Below are 16,032 nucleotides of genomic sequence, written 5' to 3'. Positions count from 1 at the left end.
GACTGATGCGACTTAGCAGCAGCAGCAGTGTGCAAGACTGGAAATTTGAAGGAGAATGAGCCAAGCTGAACTCCCAGCTCTCAAGGGAGCCCCTTGGGGTGCTTCCCATGCACCTCCCATCAATCAAGTGCTAAAACAGTGCTCATTTGTCTGCCATGAGCTTGCTAAGTACTCAGCATGGATGAGCTCACAAGTGCTGGGAGGTGGTTGCTACTATTGTCCACATTTTGCAAAAGAGGAGACTCGGGTTCAGAATAGTGAAGCCACTTGCCTAAGATCACACAGCCAGAAAATGGGCGTTTGTCATGCTGGAAGCTGAGACAGTGTCCCCACACCCGCCCACCCTGGTCTCCCCAATCAGGAGTCATTGCTAGGGCCCATGCCTTGCAGGGGATGGTGAAATCTGCTCCCAAGGCAGGAATGTGCCTGGGGGTCCTCTGAGCCAGCCTCCAGTGGCAAAGACTGCCTCCCATATGTGGCGATCTGAGCAGGCAGATGGGAGCCCAGATGTTGTTTATTTCCTCTGGTCATCGGTGACATGCATCTTCCGCTGCCAGGCGGGGATAGGAGAATGCGCCGTCCAGCACTCTGTGTGGGGGTCCCACACACACACATGGTTCTGGATCCTTCTCAAGGGCCTGGCCCTCCTCAGGTTGCCCTACCTTGGGATAGGCTATGGTGGTCTCTTTTTCTTCTTCTCCATCCTCCTCTCCCCCAGTGAGTCCTTCAGGACAGCTGTGTTAAATCCTGTAGTCCACCACGACACACACTGTTCTCATGCAACACACACTTCCCTGGGCACACCCCAAATGTGAAGAAACTCTACCTCAAAAATGTTGACATCAAGTTAAAAGTTCTGCGCTGATTGCCAAAGCAAGTCTGAGATCACAAACACCAATGGAGGCATGGCAGGTGGTGATAGCAACGTTACTGAGACCCTCGTTAACTGTCAGGCCTGCTCAGGTCCTCAGGGTTCTCTCAGGTTGGTCAGTGTGATCCCTATTTTACAGGTGGGAAAATTGAAGCACAGGGCAGCTAAGGCACTAGTTCAAGGGGACGTGAACAAGGATAAAGGGCAGAGCTGCTTGAATGCAAGCAGTGTGGATCTAAACCCTGCTCCACTTTAAAGTTGGAACCTGTTAGCAGTGTAGATTCTCAAGCCCTACCCAGACTTAATGAATCAGCAACTGAGGGGAAGGCTCAGCAATCAGTGATTTAACCAGCCCTCCAGGTGAATCTGATGCATGCCCAAGTTTGGGAACCCCTACTCTGCATTGCCTTCTAATGTGAATGAATGAAGCAGCTGTAAGATACATGGATGATAATACATGGCGCCCAAGAATGATAATACATGGCAGTTGACCTTTGCCCTCAGTGTCAGGGATAATAACAGGGAGTGGTGGGGACCTTGGCAAACCGGAGAGCATAGGCCCTGTCTGTGGAATTCCAGCCAAGCATTGCCCTGCGGGAATGCAGGTCCGGTGTGTGGGCAAGTATTCATAACTTTTCCAGCTTCTTATGTGAAATCTGATTTTTTAACTGTTAGTGAATTAGTTTTTTGGTTTTTTTTTAAGTGTATAGCTGAAGTTCTTGGCTTGGGTATTGAGGATTTGTCAATTTCAGGCTCATTGTGGGCTGCCAAGAGATGGGCCTGCCTGAGAGACCAGGTAATTTTCAGGATCCTAGATGTTACCCTGTGCCTCTGACCCCCTCAGGGAAAGGTGGGCAGGAGGCATGATAATGCAGAGATGACTCTGAATCCACTCATATCCCTAAATGAAAAAAATATAGTGATCACATGCAAACACTGAACCATTGACTCCCATCAAAACAAGGGGCTTGCGGTCATTCTCAGGACATGGGTGACCCTGAGATTGGGAACCCTCTTTTCAAAGAACACAGATCATTCCCTGATCCCAACAGAAAGAATAAACTGCCCTCCACCTGAGATCAAAGCTGTCTCCTCTTTCTCTGCCTGAGCCCTTCACCATCCCAAGGGTGAACCGCTCTATGCTAAGACTTTTCCATGTATTATACCGTCTGCTTTCATCACATCTGCAAGTTAAGTCCCACCCCCTTTCACAGCTAGAATGACTGACGCCCAGAGAGTTGAAGTACTTTTCCCGTGATCACTGCCACATTTCGTAACCATTGAGTCCCTAGCACTGGACCTCACAGAGAGTAGAGGCTCACTAGCTATCTGTTGAATGAATGGTTGGATGGATGGATGGATTACTGAACCTTGGTCTAATGCACGTGCTCAGAGTTGTTATAAGCCTGCATCCCTTAGTAAACTACCAGCCCCAGTGTGATAAAAAGCACACTGTCATTCTCCATAGGATGGACATCCAAGTCTCAACTTATCCCCCTGGCTGCTTGAGGAAAGACAAAGTGACTCCAATGTCATTTCAAGCCCCTCTGGATGCTGGAACAACACAAGATCATCCTTTCAGGGCCATTGGTACTTTGACTGCGGGAGGATGGTCTTGATGAAGGGAAATACTTACTAAGAGAAATCACATGGGGTGTCATCCCCTGTGATGCACCAAGAAAACTCAGGGAGGTTGCAATCAGAGCTCAAATACTGATACTTCAAAGAGAAATGTGCCTCAGAGGGGAGAGAGGGCAGCGATGAAGGCCAGCATCCAGTTGAGGTACAGAAGGAGCCAGGGGTTTTCAAAGCATGTGCCCTAGAACCCCAGGGCCCCTTAGTGTGCCGTGTGGTCAGGCTGATCCGGCAGAGCTTCAGGCCCTCAGCCTTGCTAAAGCCGAGCTGCTCCACCATGACCCGTTGGGCTCCACTTTCCTGGTGACCTAGAGCATTCTGATTGTAATTTGACATGAGGAGAGCTACCTCATGTTAACTAGTGACTTTCTTTGGGACTATGGAGTGAGCCAAGACTTCAGGGACTAGAAATTGGACTTAGAAGATGCTCAGAAACTCTGACCATCCGGGCCCCATGAAGTTTTTTCCCCTCTCTCTGTCTCTCTCTGCATCTAATTTATTTCTGTGTGTGTGTGTGTGTGTGCTTCTGTGTAGTCAGGAGTCTTTGTCTGCAAGAGACAGAAAACCATACTCAAAATGGTTTTAGAAGAGAAGAGACTTTATGGACCCTCCCAGGAATAGATCAGATGCACAGGCAATCTCTTGTGTGGCCTCCATTCTTGGGACCCTCTCCCCTCATGCGTTGTCCACCAACTCTGGTCTACATCTTCTCAAATCAAATAGAGTGTAAACACACACACACACACACAATCCTAAGACTAGCTTCCATCGAAACACCTGCCTGTGTCTGGACCAATCACTGCAGTCAAGGGGACCAGATGCTGATTGCTCAAGCCCACGTTAGCTGCATCTGGACAGAGATGGTACCACATGAACCTCAAAGTCAGAGATGGGCCTTTACTAGAAAAGAGTGTTAGTGCCCACCAAAGCTTCTCACACTTGTACACTGGAACAGGCCACCCTGCCCTCCTGCAAATGTCCTTAGGTCAAGAGGCCATCCTAAACCATGGTCTGTCCACCCACAGTCAAAATTCTCTAGAGAGATGGTCTAATGGTCCCAGCCTGGATGACTTGTCAGGCCTTGGTATACAGCCTGTCCACCACTGGCTAGGGAACAGGGTCAAGCTGTACAAACATAGCTTCCAGGTCTGGTTCTCATGGAAAGACGATTGTGAGCAAGAAAAGACACACACACAATGCCAATTATGTCTATTTTGGTCTTGTTTAAATGTACATTCCTGGGCCTAGAGGCTTTACAAGCCTCCCCGGAGATTCTTATGCATAGTCAAGTTGAGGAGCCATCAAGTCTGGATCTTTCTAAAGCAACATTGTACAAACTGTAGCTGTCATCACTTATTATTCATAAAATTAGCACTCAAGTCTCTACATCTGTAACCGTGGGAAAATGGGAGGAACAGCATTGCCCTTTCTAATGAGTTATAGTCAACTACCGCACAATTGCACTCATCTCACATGCTAGTAAAGTCATGCTCAAAATTCTCCAAGCCAGGCTTCAGCAGTACATGAACCATGAGCTTCCAGATGTTCAAGCTGGTTTTAGAAAAGGCACAGGAACCAGAGATCAAATTGCCAACATCCGCTGGATCATTGAAAAAGCAAGAGAGTTCCAGAATAACATCTATTTCTGCTTTATTGACAATGCCAAAGCCTTTGACTGTGTGGATCACATGAAACTGTGGAAAATTCTGAAAGAGATGGGAATACCAGACCACCTGATCTGCCTCTTGAGAAACCTATATGCAGGTCAGGAAGCAACAGTTAGAACCGGACGTGGAACAACAGACTGGTTCCAAATAGGAAAAGGAGTACATCAAGGCTGTATATGATCACCCTGCTTATTTAACTTATATGCAGAGTACATCATGAGAAATGCTGGACTGGAAGAAGCACAAGCTGGAATCAAGACTGCCAGAAAAAATATCAATGACCTCAGATATGCAGATGACACCACCCTTATGGCAGTAAGTGAAGAGGAACTAAAAAGCCTCTTGATGAAGTGAAAGAGGAGAGTGAAAAAGTTGGCTTAAAGCTCAACATTCAGAAAACGAAGATCATGGCATCTGGTCCCATCACTTCATGGGAAATAAGATGGGGAAACAGTGTCAGACTATTTTTGGGGGCTCCAAAATCACTGCAGATGGTGATGGTGATTGCAGCCATGAAATTAAAAGACACTTACTCCCTAGAAGGAAAGTTATGACCAACCTAGATAGCATATTGAAAAGCAGAGACATTACTTTGCCAACAAAGGTCCGTCTAGTCAAGGCTATGGTTTTTTCCAGTGGTCATGTGTGGATGTGAGAGTTGGACTGTGAAGAAAGCTGAGTGCCGAAGAATTGATGCTTTTGAACTGTGGTGTTGGAGAAGACTCTTGAGAGTCCCTTGGACTGCAAGGAGATCCAACCAGTCCATTCTAAAGGAGATCAGTCCTGGGTGTTATTTGAAAGGACTGATGCTGAAGCTGAAACTCCAGTATTTTGGCCACCTCATGCGAAGAGTTGACTCATTGGAAAAGACTCTGATGCTGGGAGGGATTGGGGGCAGGAGGAGAAGGGGACGACAGAGGATGAGATGGCTGGATGGCATCACTGACTCGATGGACGTGAGTCTGGGTGAACTCCGGGAGTTGGTGATAGACAGGGAGGCCTGGCACGCTGCAATTCATGGGGTCGCAAGGGGTTGGACACAACTGAGCGACTGAACTGAAGTCCCTCCCAGCATCAGAGTCTTTTCCAGTGAGTCAACTCTTCACATGAGGTGGCCAAAGTACTGGAGTTTCAGCTTCAACATTAGTCCTTCCAAAGAATATTCTGGACTCATCTCCTATGAGTATAGAGATGTGATGAAAGCCGGAGTGAGGCCGTCAGATTCAAAAAGTCAGGGGTGTCATTACAACAGCAAGGCACTAGAGGGCACCCTACCAACGGCTGGGATCAGGGATGCAGCAAGAGGCAGAGCCAACAGCTCTTCAAAGAGCTGGTGATGAATGATGGTAGTTGAGATCCATCACCTGTCCACACACATGCATGCATGCACACACACTGACAACCCTCCCAGGTCAGGGGTGAGTCCTTGTTGGGTTGTTTTTTCTGCAGCATGTTGAAATCTCACTCTACAAATACTGCAGTAGCTCTAATTGGAATTTCTTGGCTATTTGGCTGCCTGAGCTTGGGGAAGGCTCCACCTTCTCTGGCCTCTGGGTCCCCAGTGAAGCTGCAGGGGTTGGGATGCGTCATCCCTAAACTCTTCCGAAAGACAACAGTTAGTAGCGGTTTTGCTTTGCACCATCTGCGTTGCTATTACAGTCATTTTGTGGGCTGCAACCCTCCCAACCAGGCTGTAAGGTCCCAGAACAGCAGGGCCACGTGTTGCTCATGCCTGCAGCCCCAGGCTCTGCCTGACACAGAGGAGGCCCTGAGCAAGTGTGCCGAGTGGCAGTGTGGTGCTGACCGACGTGGGTCCCTGCACCACTGACTCTGGGGGATGCTGGGTGTGTCATTTCACCTCTTCGAGCCTCTGTTTCTTCAGTTGCAAAATGGGCAGTACCACCCACGCCCGTGTCAGGCTGTCTCCGACCACAAACAGTTTTCAGGAAATACCCTTCTGCTTCTCTGTCATTGAACATAATTTCTAATCTGAGTCCTATTCTGCCAGGCGGCAGAGATCACCTCAAGCCAATAGAGGCTCTCTTTGCCCTTTGTGGGTGGGGTCACATCTCAGGGCCAGTGGGCTTACATAGTGCCAAGGTAACTAGTTTATTAAACAAGCTGAACTTGGTGAGGTATAAACACGCAACAGTTTCATGTTTCCCTAATCTCCACCTCTATCAAGCTGCCTGGCCCTTTCCTGTCCCTTAATGACACCTGGTGACTTCCTGACTCTCCCCAGCTCCCACCTACCACCAATGGTCTGCCATACTGCCTCTTGCTGGGGCGCCTGCCAGAAACCAGCCTTCTTGGGTGAGGCTTCTTGAGCCTGACTACTCCTGGGGAGACTTGCTGCTGAGAACCCCTCATGCTGGCCATAAAGAATGTACAATTTCTTCTGCTGCCTCCCTTCCCTCTCCTGGTCTCTTTTCTGTGCTCAAAGCAGGGTTGGAAGGAGCAGAGCCACAAAAGCCAACATCCAACCGGGATGTGAGGTGCTGGTCACCCCCTTTTGCAGGCAACAGTCTCTGTGAGGGGTACCCTTGCATCTCCTCTCACTTGGTTTGGGGGTTTGGGAAGTGAGGGGAAGCCACAGCAACCCCCTCTTCCCCAGTTGACAGCTCCTAACTCTCCTGAGTCCTCCTGTCTTGGTATCAGCATGATCAGAGGTAGTTGGATGGCAGAGACTCCCTGTAAGCCCTGGAGGAGCTTTCTTTCTAGGGTATTTCTCACCTTTTTCTCCCCAGCTTTGGTTGCCACTTCTGGAACAAAAAGTTCCTTCCCTTTACTTGCTGTACTTGAGGATGTTGGGAGCCCTTGATAATGGCGTCAGTGAGGAATGGGGTATTGTTCACAAAGGCAGCAAGGAGACGAGGGTCTTCTCCCACCCCCTCATGCATGTGCACCACAAACACACTCAAAAATACACACTGTATTAGTGAAGATTAAATATGTCAGTGAGTGACTGAACTTTTAATCTTATTTCTCCAACATCTTTAACACATGATGCAAAACAGATGCTTGTGCTCCAGCCCTCGTGTTCACATTCCACCCAACAGGAAGGATCAGGGGATGACAAAGGGCATGCCCCTGCCCTTTAAGCTTTCTAGAAGTTGCACACACACTGCTTTACCTTATAACCTACTAGCCAGGTTTTGGTCACATGACCAAAGTCACATGATCTAGTTGCATCGGAAGTGCAGTCATCTAAATGGCCACGTGCTCAATTACTGTTCTATCCCAATGAGACAGTCTGAGCTGCTGACACATGTGGTTTCACTCTCTCTCTCTCCCTTTCCCCACCCTCCACCCTGGTCTGGCTGGCAGTGGGCACTGGTCCGGGGGGCAACTGCACAGGCTGTGTTATCTGCTCAGAGGAGAATGGCTGCTCAACCTGCCAGCAGAGGCTCTTCCTGTTCATCCGTCGGGAGGGTATCCGCCAGTACGGCAAGTGTGTGCACGACTGTCCCCCCGGCTACTTCGGCGTCCGCGGCCAGGAAGTCAACAGGTGCAAAAGTATGTGGCCCCTCCCTTATCTTATGCTAGCACTGCGCTCCTGCGCACTCCTGGTCCACAACCCACCGCTCAACACAACAACCCCTAGGGAAGCAGTGTATGCCTGAGCCCAGACTCAGATATATGCTTGCTTTCAGGCTGGCTCTGAAGCCCTAAGCAAGTCAGTGCCCTCTCTGAGCTCAACACTAACAATAGGGAACTTCCACCTCTACACTAGTTTGCTCTGTGGCCTTTGGCATGCTACTCACTCTCCCTGGGCCTAGCTCAATGGGAAAAGGAGTCCTAACTCCTAACTTTGGTTTTCACTGTGAGCTGGGCAAATCATGACCATCTTTGAGCTTTGGTGGAAATGGAGTAGGGAGTCCTCACTCCCAGCCCAGATTCACTGTGTGACTTCAGGCAAGGTATTAGCTCTCTCTGAGCCTCAGCTCAAATGATAAAGAGAATCAATATAATCATGTTACCTACCTTGGACATGACACCTGCCCCCCTGAGCCTCAGTTCAAATGAGAAAAGGAGTTCTGAAATGCAGCCCCATTTGTGGACAAGTCTGGGTTTCAAATGAGATGTTAGTCACTCAATTGTGTCCAACTGTTTGTGACCCCATGGATTGTAGCCCGCCAGGTTCCTCTGTCCATAGAATTTTCCAGGCAAGAAAACTGGAGTGGGTTGCCATTCCCTTCTCCAGAGACACACTGAATCCGGACCCCAGTACTACAGAGCTTGGGTCACTCAGAGGCCCTCCCCAGTCCTGGGCAGCCCCAGAGGGTCCCCTCCCCAGGCAGCTCCCCTCACCAGGGCTGGTCCTGGCTGTATTACAGAATGCGGAGCCACGTGTGAAAGCTGCTTCAGCCAGGACTTCTGCATCCAGTGCAAGAGGCGGTTTTACCTGTACAAGGGAAAGTGTCTGCCCACCTGCCCGCCAGGCACTGCGGCCCAGCAGAGCACACGGGAGTGCCAGGGTGAGTGGGGGCATCCTCGCCCTGCCCTGTCCCCTCCCTCCCTGGAGCAGGGGCTGGTGAGGGGTATCAGGAGACCTGGAAGAAACCGTAGCAGAATGTCACATGATGATGGGAAACCCAACGCCGTGTCAGGGACACATAGGAACCCTTCAATACACTAGACCCATCATAGGCACTATTGTGATGATTACTATTACTACCAACATCTACATCATTATTATTGCCAAGGGCGGCTGCAGAGCACAGAAGAAGAGTATTGATTTTGGAATAAGACCTGGGTTCAAATGCTATCTCTAAAAATCATCCATTAGTGAACTTGAGCAAGTCAGTTAAGCTCTGTGTCCTTCGGTTTCTCCAAATGTTAAGACAATTACAATAGAACATAAAATCTACTTCATGGGAGAGGGTTGTTGTAAGGGGTAAATTAATACACTTTAAAGTACTTAATGCAGTAGCTGGCACAGTAAGTGCTCAATATATGTCATTATTATTACCTGTCATATTAGTTGTCATGACTGCTGTTTTCCCCCTACTCCTTTCAGATTCCTGTGTGAGCACCGCTTCTGTGATCTGTCCTTTTATGAGGCTGTTCTCCAGCGTTCTCACCTGAATCACATATCTCTGCCCACACAGTCTCTCTGGGCTCATGTTCACGGTCATTCCAAACACGGATGGCTCCTAACTCACTCTCCTCAGCTTCATTTTCTCACGGGCAGCAGACTCACATCCTCACCTGCCCTGTGGGTGCCTTCTTCCCTCCCTGCCCATCCCCAGCCTGGTGCTTCCTATGGGCTTCCTCCATCAATGACCTGCTCCACCAGCCACAGGCTGGCCATCCTGGAAGCATGGGCATCACTGTAGACTCTTGCCTGTCATCCTATATCCAATCCAATCTCGTTCATCCACTCAGGAAATATTTGCTAGAGCATCTTCTATGCTCCAGGCTCTTTCCAAGTTACTGAGGACATATTAGTGAACAAAATAGACAAAGTTTCTGCCCTTGTAGACATGACATTTTACAGGAGAGACGGAAAACGCACAAGAATAAATACAGATGTTAAGTGGTTAGAAAAAAAAAAAAAAAACAACTTTGGGGGAAATGAAGCAGAATAAAGCTCCCAAACTTGCCCCAGCCTTCCTTTCCCTTTTCCCCGCTCTACACCCAAACATCCCTTTCTCTCCCCACTCTCTGCCCATTGCTAGGATCTTGGCCACAGCCTCTTGCCCATATGCCTGCTTCCAGTCTCACTGTCTGCAGCCCACACTGTCTCTCGTTCCAGAAGCCAGAGCGATGATCTGAGAATGACAATCTGATCAGGTTTCTCTTCTGCTCAAGGCCCCTCAGTGGCTCCCATTGTTCCCCAGGCTGTGGGCAATGTGGTCACCAGCTGCCACCTCTCCAGCCCTATCAGGTTTTTCCTCCCCCTTTTGAGCCTGTGCTCCAGCTTCCCCATGGAGGGCAGAGTCATCTGGGGATTTTGTTTGGGGTATTTCTTTCAACTATGGGCTTTTCTGGTGGCTCATATGGTAAAGAATCTGCCTGCAATGCAGAAGACCCAGGTTCAATCCCTGGGTCAAGAAGATACCCTGGAGCAGGGAATAACAACCCACTCCAGTATCCTTGCCTGGAGAATCCCATGGACAGAGGAGCCTGGCGGGCTACAGTCATGGGGTCAACAAAGAGACATGACTGAGCAACTTAGCACTTTCACTTTCATTTCTTTCAACTGGAGCACTTGTCCTTCCTGCCCCTCCCTGAATCTGGCTGACCTCCCCATGCCCACTTCAAGACTCAGATCAGGAGTCTTCTCCTCTAGGAAGCCCACCAGGTGGCTCAGGATGGGGCCCCCTGGTCTCCTACTGCTGCCGGGGCTTCCCCAGGTCTGTACAAGCACCCTGCCCTTCCAGCCCCTCTGCTGTGGATGGTGAGCTCTGGGAGGCAGACCCGGGGCTGTGCCTTCCCTGCCTCACCTGGGCACCCCGCACAGCAGGGCGCACATGGCAGATACTCAGTCTGTGCTTCCCAGATGAATGTGTCTGTGAAGGACCGTAGTTCCAGGGTCTGGAGACCTGGTTACTGGGCCCTGCTGGATTGTAAACACCTGCTGTTCTGCTGCGCAAGCACTTTTCCCTAGTTGTTGTTCAGTCACTCAGTCGTGTCTGACTCTTTTCTGACCCCATGGACTGCAGCACCCCAGGCTTCCCTGTCCTTTACCATCTCCTGGAGCTTGCCCAAACTCTGTCCATTGAGTCAGTGATGCCATCCAACCATCTCATCTTCTGTCGCCCCCTTCTTCTCCTCCCCTCCATCTTTCCCAGCATCCAGGTCTTTTCCAATGAGTTGGCTCTTCACATAAGATGGCCAAAGGATTGGAGCTTCAGCTTACCCCTTACCTGCTCTAGGCCTCCGTGTCCTAATCTGCAAAGTGGAGGTATTAAGAGCTGCCCTATTCTCTGCCTACTTTTCCAGGACTCTTAAAAGAACCAAATGTGAAAGAATACTATATATTAAAAAAAAATTACTCCCTACGTTTTCTGTCCATGACCTCATTTTGCTGTTGTCCATGACAACAGCACAGCGTAACTCCCACCTCCTAGCGCTTGTCAGAAGCACATGATCAGGTTCAGAAACCAGGTCTTGGCCCTGAGGGCCTCCCAGCCAACCTTGCTGCCTGTCTCCTGTCCCTCCCATCCTGAACCTCCCCTCTGCCCCTCACTACAGCATCCTCGTGCCCCACACAGGATGGCCAGGACTCCAGGGTTGTGCACACCTACCTGGGATGCACTTCTTTCCGCTGCCACCTGATAAGTCTGCTCTTCCTCTGGCTCCTATGTCACCTCCACAGGGAAGCCTTCCCCTTTAAAGCCACACAGTCGGTCACTTAGGCTTTCTGTCCGCCGCAGCCTGTGTTTGCATTAGTAGCGCTCTTATCCCAGGATCTCATAAGTAGCTGTTTAAACGTTCCCCTTTGGCTCCTTAATGGTAGCCTGAGACTCTAACACATGGAGATGGTGTCTTCAGGGAGCTAAACCCCTCAGACCCTGCACTTGATCTGAGGGACACTCACTGTCAACTGACCCCATCCATCTGTCTGTCTCCCCCTCCCACCCTCAGAGGAGTGTGAGCTGAGCCCCTGGGGCAGCTGGAGCCCTTGTACACACAACGGGAAGACCTGCGGCTCGGCCTGGGGCCTGGAGACCCGCATGCGGGAGGCCGGCCGGGCCGGGCGGGAGGAGGCAGCCACCTGCCAGGTGCTGTCTGAGTCAAGGAAATGCCCCATCCGGAGGCCCTGCCCAGGAGGTGAGCACCAGGGTTGGCACGGTGGGCAACAGGCAGGGCGTAGTGACTGAAGGACCCAGACCCCACAAAGCGTCCCTGTAGGGCTGCCTGAGGGCTTCGCTAATGGCTCAGATGGTAAAGAATCTGCCTGCGATGCAGGAGACCTGGGTTCAATCCCTGGGTTGGAAAGACCGCCTGAAGGAGAGCATGGCAGCCATTCCAGTATTCTTGCCTGGAGAATCCCCATGGACAGAGGAGCCTGGTGAGCTACAGTCCATGGGGTCACAAAGAGTCGGAGGCAACTGAGTGACTCAGCACAGCACAGCACAAGGCTGCCCGAAGGCCCCACTAGCTACAGCTTCCTGTGTGTTGAGCATTGCCCTCCCCAGTGTCCACCTGCAATGGTCAGCCTCAGACCCCTTATGAAGATCAAGCTTGTCCTTTCCAGCAGGGGTTTGAGACCCCTTCAGACTGATACCTCCTATAATAAAGGACTTGGGACAACTGCTTGACACTCTGAAACAAAGTCATGGATAATGTGACCTATTTGCACTTGTCATTAAAAAAGAAAAATCAGTATAGGACCTAGCTGGGCTCCCCAGGTGGCACTAGTGGTAAAGAACGTGCCTGCCAATGCAGGAGAGGTAAGAGATGAGAGTTTGATCCCTGGGTCGGGAAGATCCCCTGGAGGAGGGCATGGCAACCCACTCCAGTATTCTTTCCTGAAGAATCCCACAGACAGAGGAGCCTGGTGGGCTATGATCCATAGGGTCACAAAGAGTCGGACACAGCTGAAGGGACTTAGCATGCACCCACGCCTAGTGCCTAACTATAAGGAGAAACAAATTTCATTATGGCCGTGCTTGGGTCCAACACACCAGAGAGTACTGACTGAAGTAACATTACAGTGAAGGCGGTAGCCGTCCACAGTCAGGGCCTCAGGCACCACCGTGTTGTCATCAGAGATGCAGTTTCCCAAATGGTGACCAGTTCTCTGTAAAGTTCAACAGAGCTGTCTCACCTCCTGATTGACAGCACACTGGTGGCCCTAGACTAGTCAGCAAGGGGACAAGTGTTCCACAGCACTTGGCATTCATTCACACACGAGACAAGAGTTTGGCTCTGAGCGAGCTGATTCCTCACTATGTGAAGCTAGGGCAGCCGTTAGGGAACTGGATGGGATGAGCCTTCTTCCGGGGGAACTGTCCCACACACGGTGGGCAGCTGGGGACAGGGGATGAGTTTGAGATGGGACCAGAGAAACGAAGAGACCCCAGACCTGGGGAAGCAACCAGTAGCTCCTGTAGAAGAGTGTGGGGCTAGTGATGCAAGAAGATGGCCTGGATGTGCAGACACTTTTAATCAGAAATTTAGGGCTGTCCTTGGTCCCACCAGATTCCCTGATAGCTCAGTTGGTAAAGAATCAGCCTGCAGTGCTGGAGACCCCAGTTCGATTCCTGGGTCGGGAAGATCCGCTGGAGAAGGGATAGTATTCTTGGGCTTCCCTGGTGGCTCAGCTGGTAAAGAAACCACCTGCAATGCAGGAGACCTGGGTTCAGTCCCTGGGTTAGAAAGATCCCCTGGAGAAGGGAAAAGCTACCCACTCCAGTATTCTAGCCTGGAGAATTCCATGGACTGTATAGTCCATGGGGTAGCAAAGAGTCGGACACGACTGAGCAACTTTCACTTTTTTGCTCCCACCCATGCCTCCATCTTCTTGCTTGTTGATAATCGCTCACAACAGGAAGAGCATTCCAGGCAGAAGGCAGAGCCAGAGCGAAGGTGTGGCAGTGGCATGAACCTGCCAGTGACCAGGATGGTATGAGCAAGGGCGGGGGTTGGGGGACAGGCCACAGAGATGATGTGGTCTTTTGCTCCAGGTGAGCTGGGAGTCACTCAAAAGTAATGCCCAGAACTCCAGCCCAGGCTGTGCCTCTGAGTAAGTGAGGGCCCTCCTGGGCCTCAGTGGCCTCATCTGAGAAATGGGACTTGATTGTGTGTTTGTGTTAGACACTCACGCCAGCTCCGTGGGGGGTGGGGGGCACAGCGGGGTCAGGATTCCCCGGCAGGTCTGGGGTTTGTATCCACTCCCCACGGTGGGAGAGCCAGTGGGTACAGACCCCGGTGACGGCGTCATATGGGGCATCCGGGCTGCCCTTGCCTCCCGGATATCCTGGAGGTGAGATACACAGGGCACCTGGAGCCACAGCTGGCAACAGCAGGAGCATCAGCCAGGTGCTGCTGTCACTGTTGTTTGATGGCAGAGCTGGGCCGGGAGCTAAGTGGGGAGGTTGGTGCTGAGACCCCGGTGAAAGGTGTTGCGTCTCCAGCAAAGAGCCGGGTAAAACTCGCAGTGAGTGCACGTGGGCGGGTCCTGTCCCGCCCCCAACCCCAACGGCCCTCGGCCCTCAAAGCCACCCTAGCTCTTGACAAAGGGGGCTCCACGTGGACTTCGAGCCCTAAATGAGGCAGATGCCCAGCATGGGTGGTGCCCCACAAGTCAGTGCCCTCTTCAGCCTCTAAGGAATTGAGTGTCCGGTTTAGGGTACGTGATGCTGCCATCCCAACTCTCAAAAGGAGTGGTTGTCAGGTCAGCACCGCTGTGTCATTCCGAGCCTGCTTCGGGAAGTGCGGGTACACCTCATCTGTCAGGATGGCCTCAGCAGCAACACTCTGTGCTCTTGTTGCAGAGAGAAACCCCAATCGGAAGAAGGGCCAGAGAGAGCGGCGCCCGCGCAAGGACCGGAAGCTGGACGGCAGGGGGGACGGGAGGCCCCGGCCAGCGCCCACCTAGGAGCCCAACCTGCAGCCAGGGCCTTGGCCAATCCAAGAGTTCTCTCTCGCCCCTTCACTCTCTAGCTGTTCCCCCTCCTCTCCCTTCCCTGTTCTCTTTTTCTCACTCACATCTCCTCTCTCTTTTCTCCTGCATTTCCTACATTTCTGCCACCTTGGTTTTCCCCTCCTTCCTACCCTTCCTTTCTCCTTTTTCTTGCTTTCCTTTTATCTTTTCCTTTCCTCCTATTTTTCTTCACTGTGTCCCCACAACCACCATGCACATGCTAAGACAGAGACCAACTCCTGTGCACCCCGCCGCCCCCAACTCCTCACTCTCTATTCCTCCTTAAAGAAAGCACACCTCTTTTTCTAGGTCTTTCCCTGACCCTCCTCAGCCCCATTGCAGAGAAGGTGTTTCTAAGAGCGGGGCCCAGGCCACAGCCAGGCAGGCTGGTTAAGTCCTGAGAGCCCTACTTCCACTCCAGAGGAGACTCTGGAACCCTGAGCTATGGGTGCCTCCAGCTCCAGCCCATCCCTAGAGGCATCTCCACAGCCCCCAGCCTCCCTGGGAAGCCCCTGGAAGAGGCTCTGCGGGCTTCTGGATACCCCAGCTCGCCATGGAAGAGCCGTGACAGGGCCTCTGGCCAGACAGCCAGCCTTTTGCCGAGTCCACCCTTCTGGAAGCTGCCTGCTGCACGCATCAGTGCTCCCTCAGCACCCTCCCTCTCAAGGTGCCCTGGCCCCTGCTTCCCGAGCCGCTGGTCACCTATGTCCTGCATCTCAGCTCATCCCAGAAGAGGCCATGCAGGCTGAAAGGAACTTCGAGATTCTCCAGGCCACTCCATTCCCTCCAGCTCTTCCTGCTTGTTGTATCTCTGGGAGGCTGAGGCTGAGAAGGGACTTGGCCAAGGTCACCCAGGGATCCCATGGGCTGTGCCTTCCACTTGCTCACCTGCTCAGCACACCCACAGCTGCAAGGAAGCCTTGGGAGCCTTGGGGAGGTGAGGAAGGAAGTTGTCGGGTCAGGAGTAAGGGAGGATTCCCCTCCTCACCCACCTCACCCCTGACACCCCAGCCTGTGGCTCGCCCTCCAACCACCAGCCAAGGCCATACACCAGCAGGAAGAGCAAGACAAGGCACCTCCTCACTGCCTGTCACTCCACCATCAAGTGCCTCCCATTTCCTTTGCTCTCCTAACTCCCCAGAAAGTGCTGCTTCCTGCATTGGCATTGCCAGCAGCCAAGAACAAGGAGCGCATGAGACCCCAGGGCCCCAGGGTGGCCTGGAAATGGGGGTGTCAGCAGGCCGGAGGAGAGGCTGAAGGTG

General features: G+C 51.7%; 1 protein-coding gene across 1 annotated transcript in view; it reads left to right on the top strand.

Moving 5' to 3' along the window:
- Positions 1-14,971, top strand: part of RSPO4 (R-spondin 4) — a 34,846-nt gene extending 19,875 nt beyond the window's left edge. Inside the window, exons 2-5 of the mRNA XM_044927777.2 lie at positions 7,501-7,689; positions 8,511-8,651; positions 11,767-11,952; positions 14,622-14,971. Coding sequence (XP_044783712.2) covers positions 7,501-7,689; positions 8,511-8,651; positions 11,767-11,952; positions 14,622-14,725 — 620 coding nt within the window. The 3' untranslated portion in view covers positions 14,726-14,971. The remainder of the gene's footprint in view (positions 1-7,500; positions 7,690-8,510; positions 8,652-11,766; positions 11,953-14,621) is intronic.
- Positions 14,972-16,032: the final 1,061 nt, after the last annotated feature.

The sequence above is a fragment of the Bubalus bubalis genome, chromosome 14, assembly GCF_019923935.1.
Source record: "Bubalus bubalis isolate 160015118507 breed Murrah chromosome 14, NDDB_SH_1, whole genome shotgun sequence".
Lineage (NCBI taxonomy): Eukaryota > Metazoa > Chordata > Mammalia > Artiodactyla > Bovidae > Bubalus > Bubalus bubalis.
The sequence above is the reverse complement of the archived record's forward strand: the minus strand, read 5'-3'. Positions and strand labels throughout refer to the sequence as shown.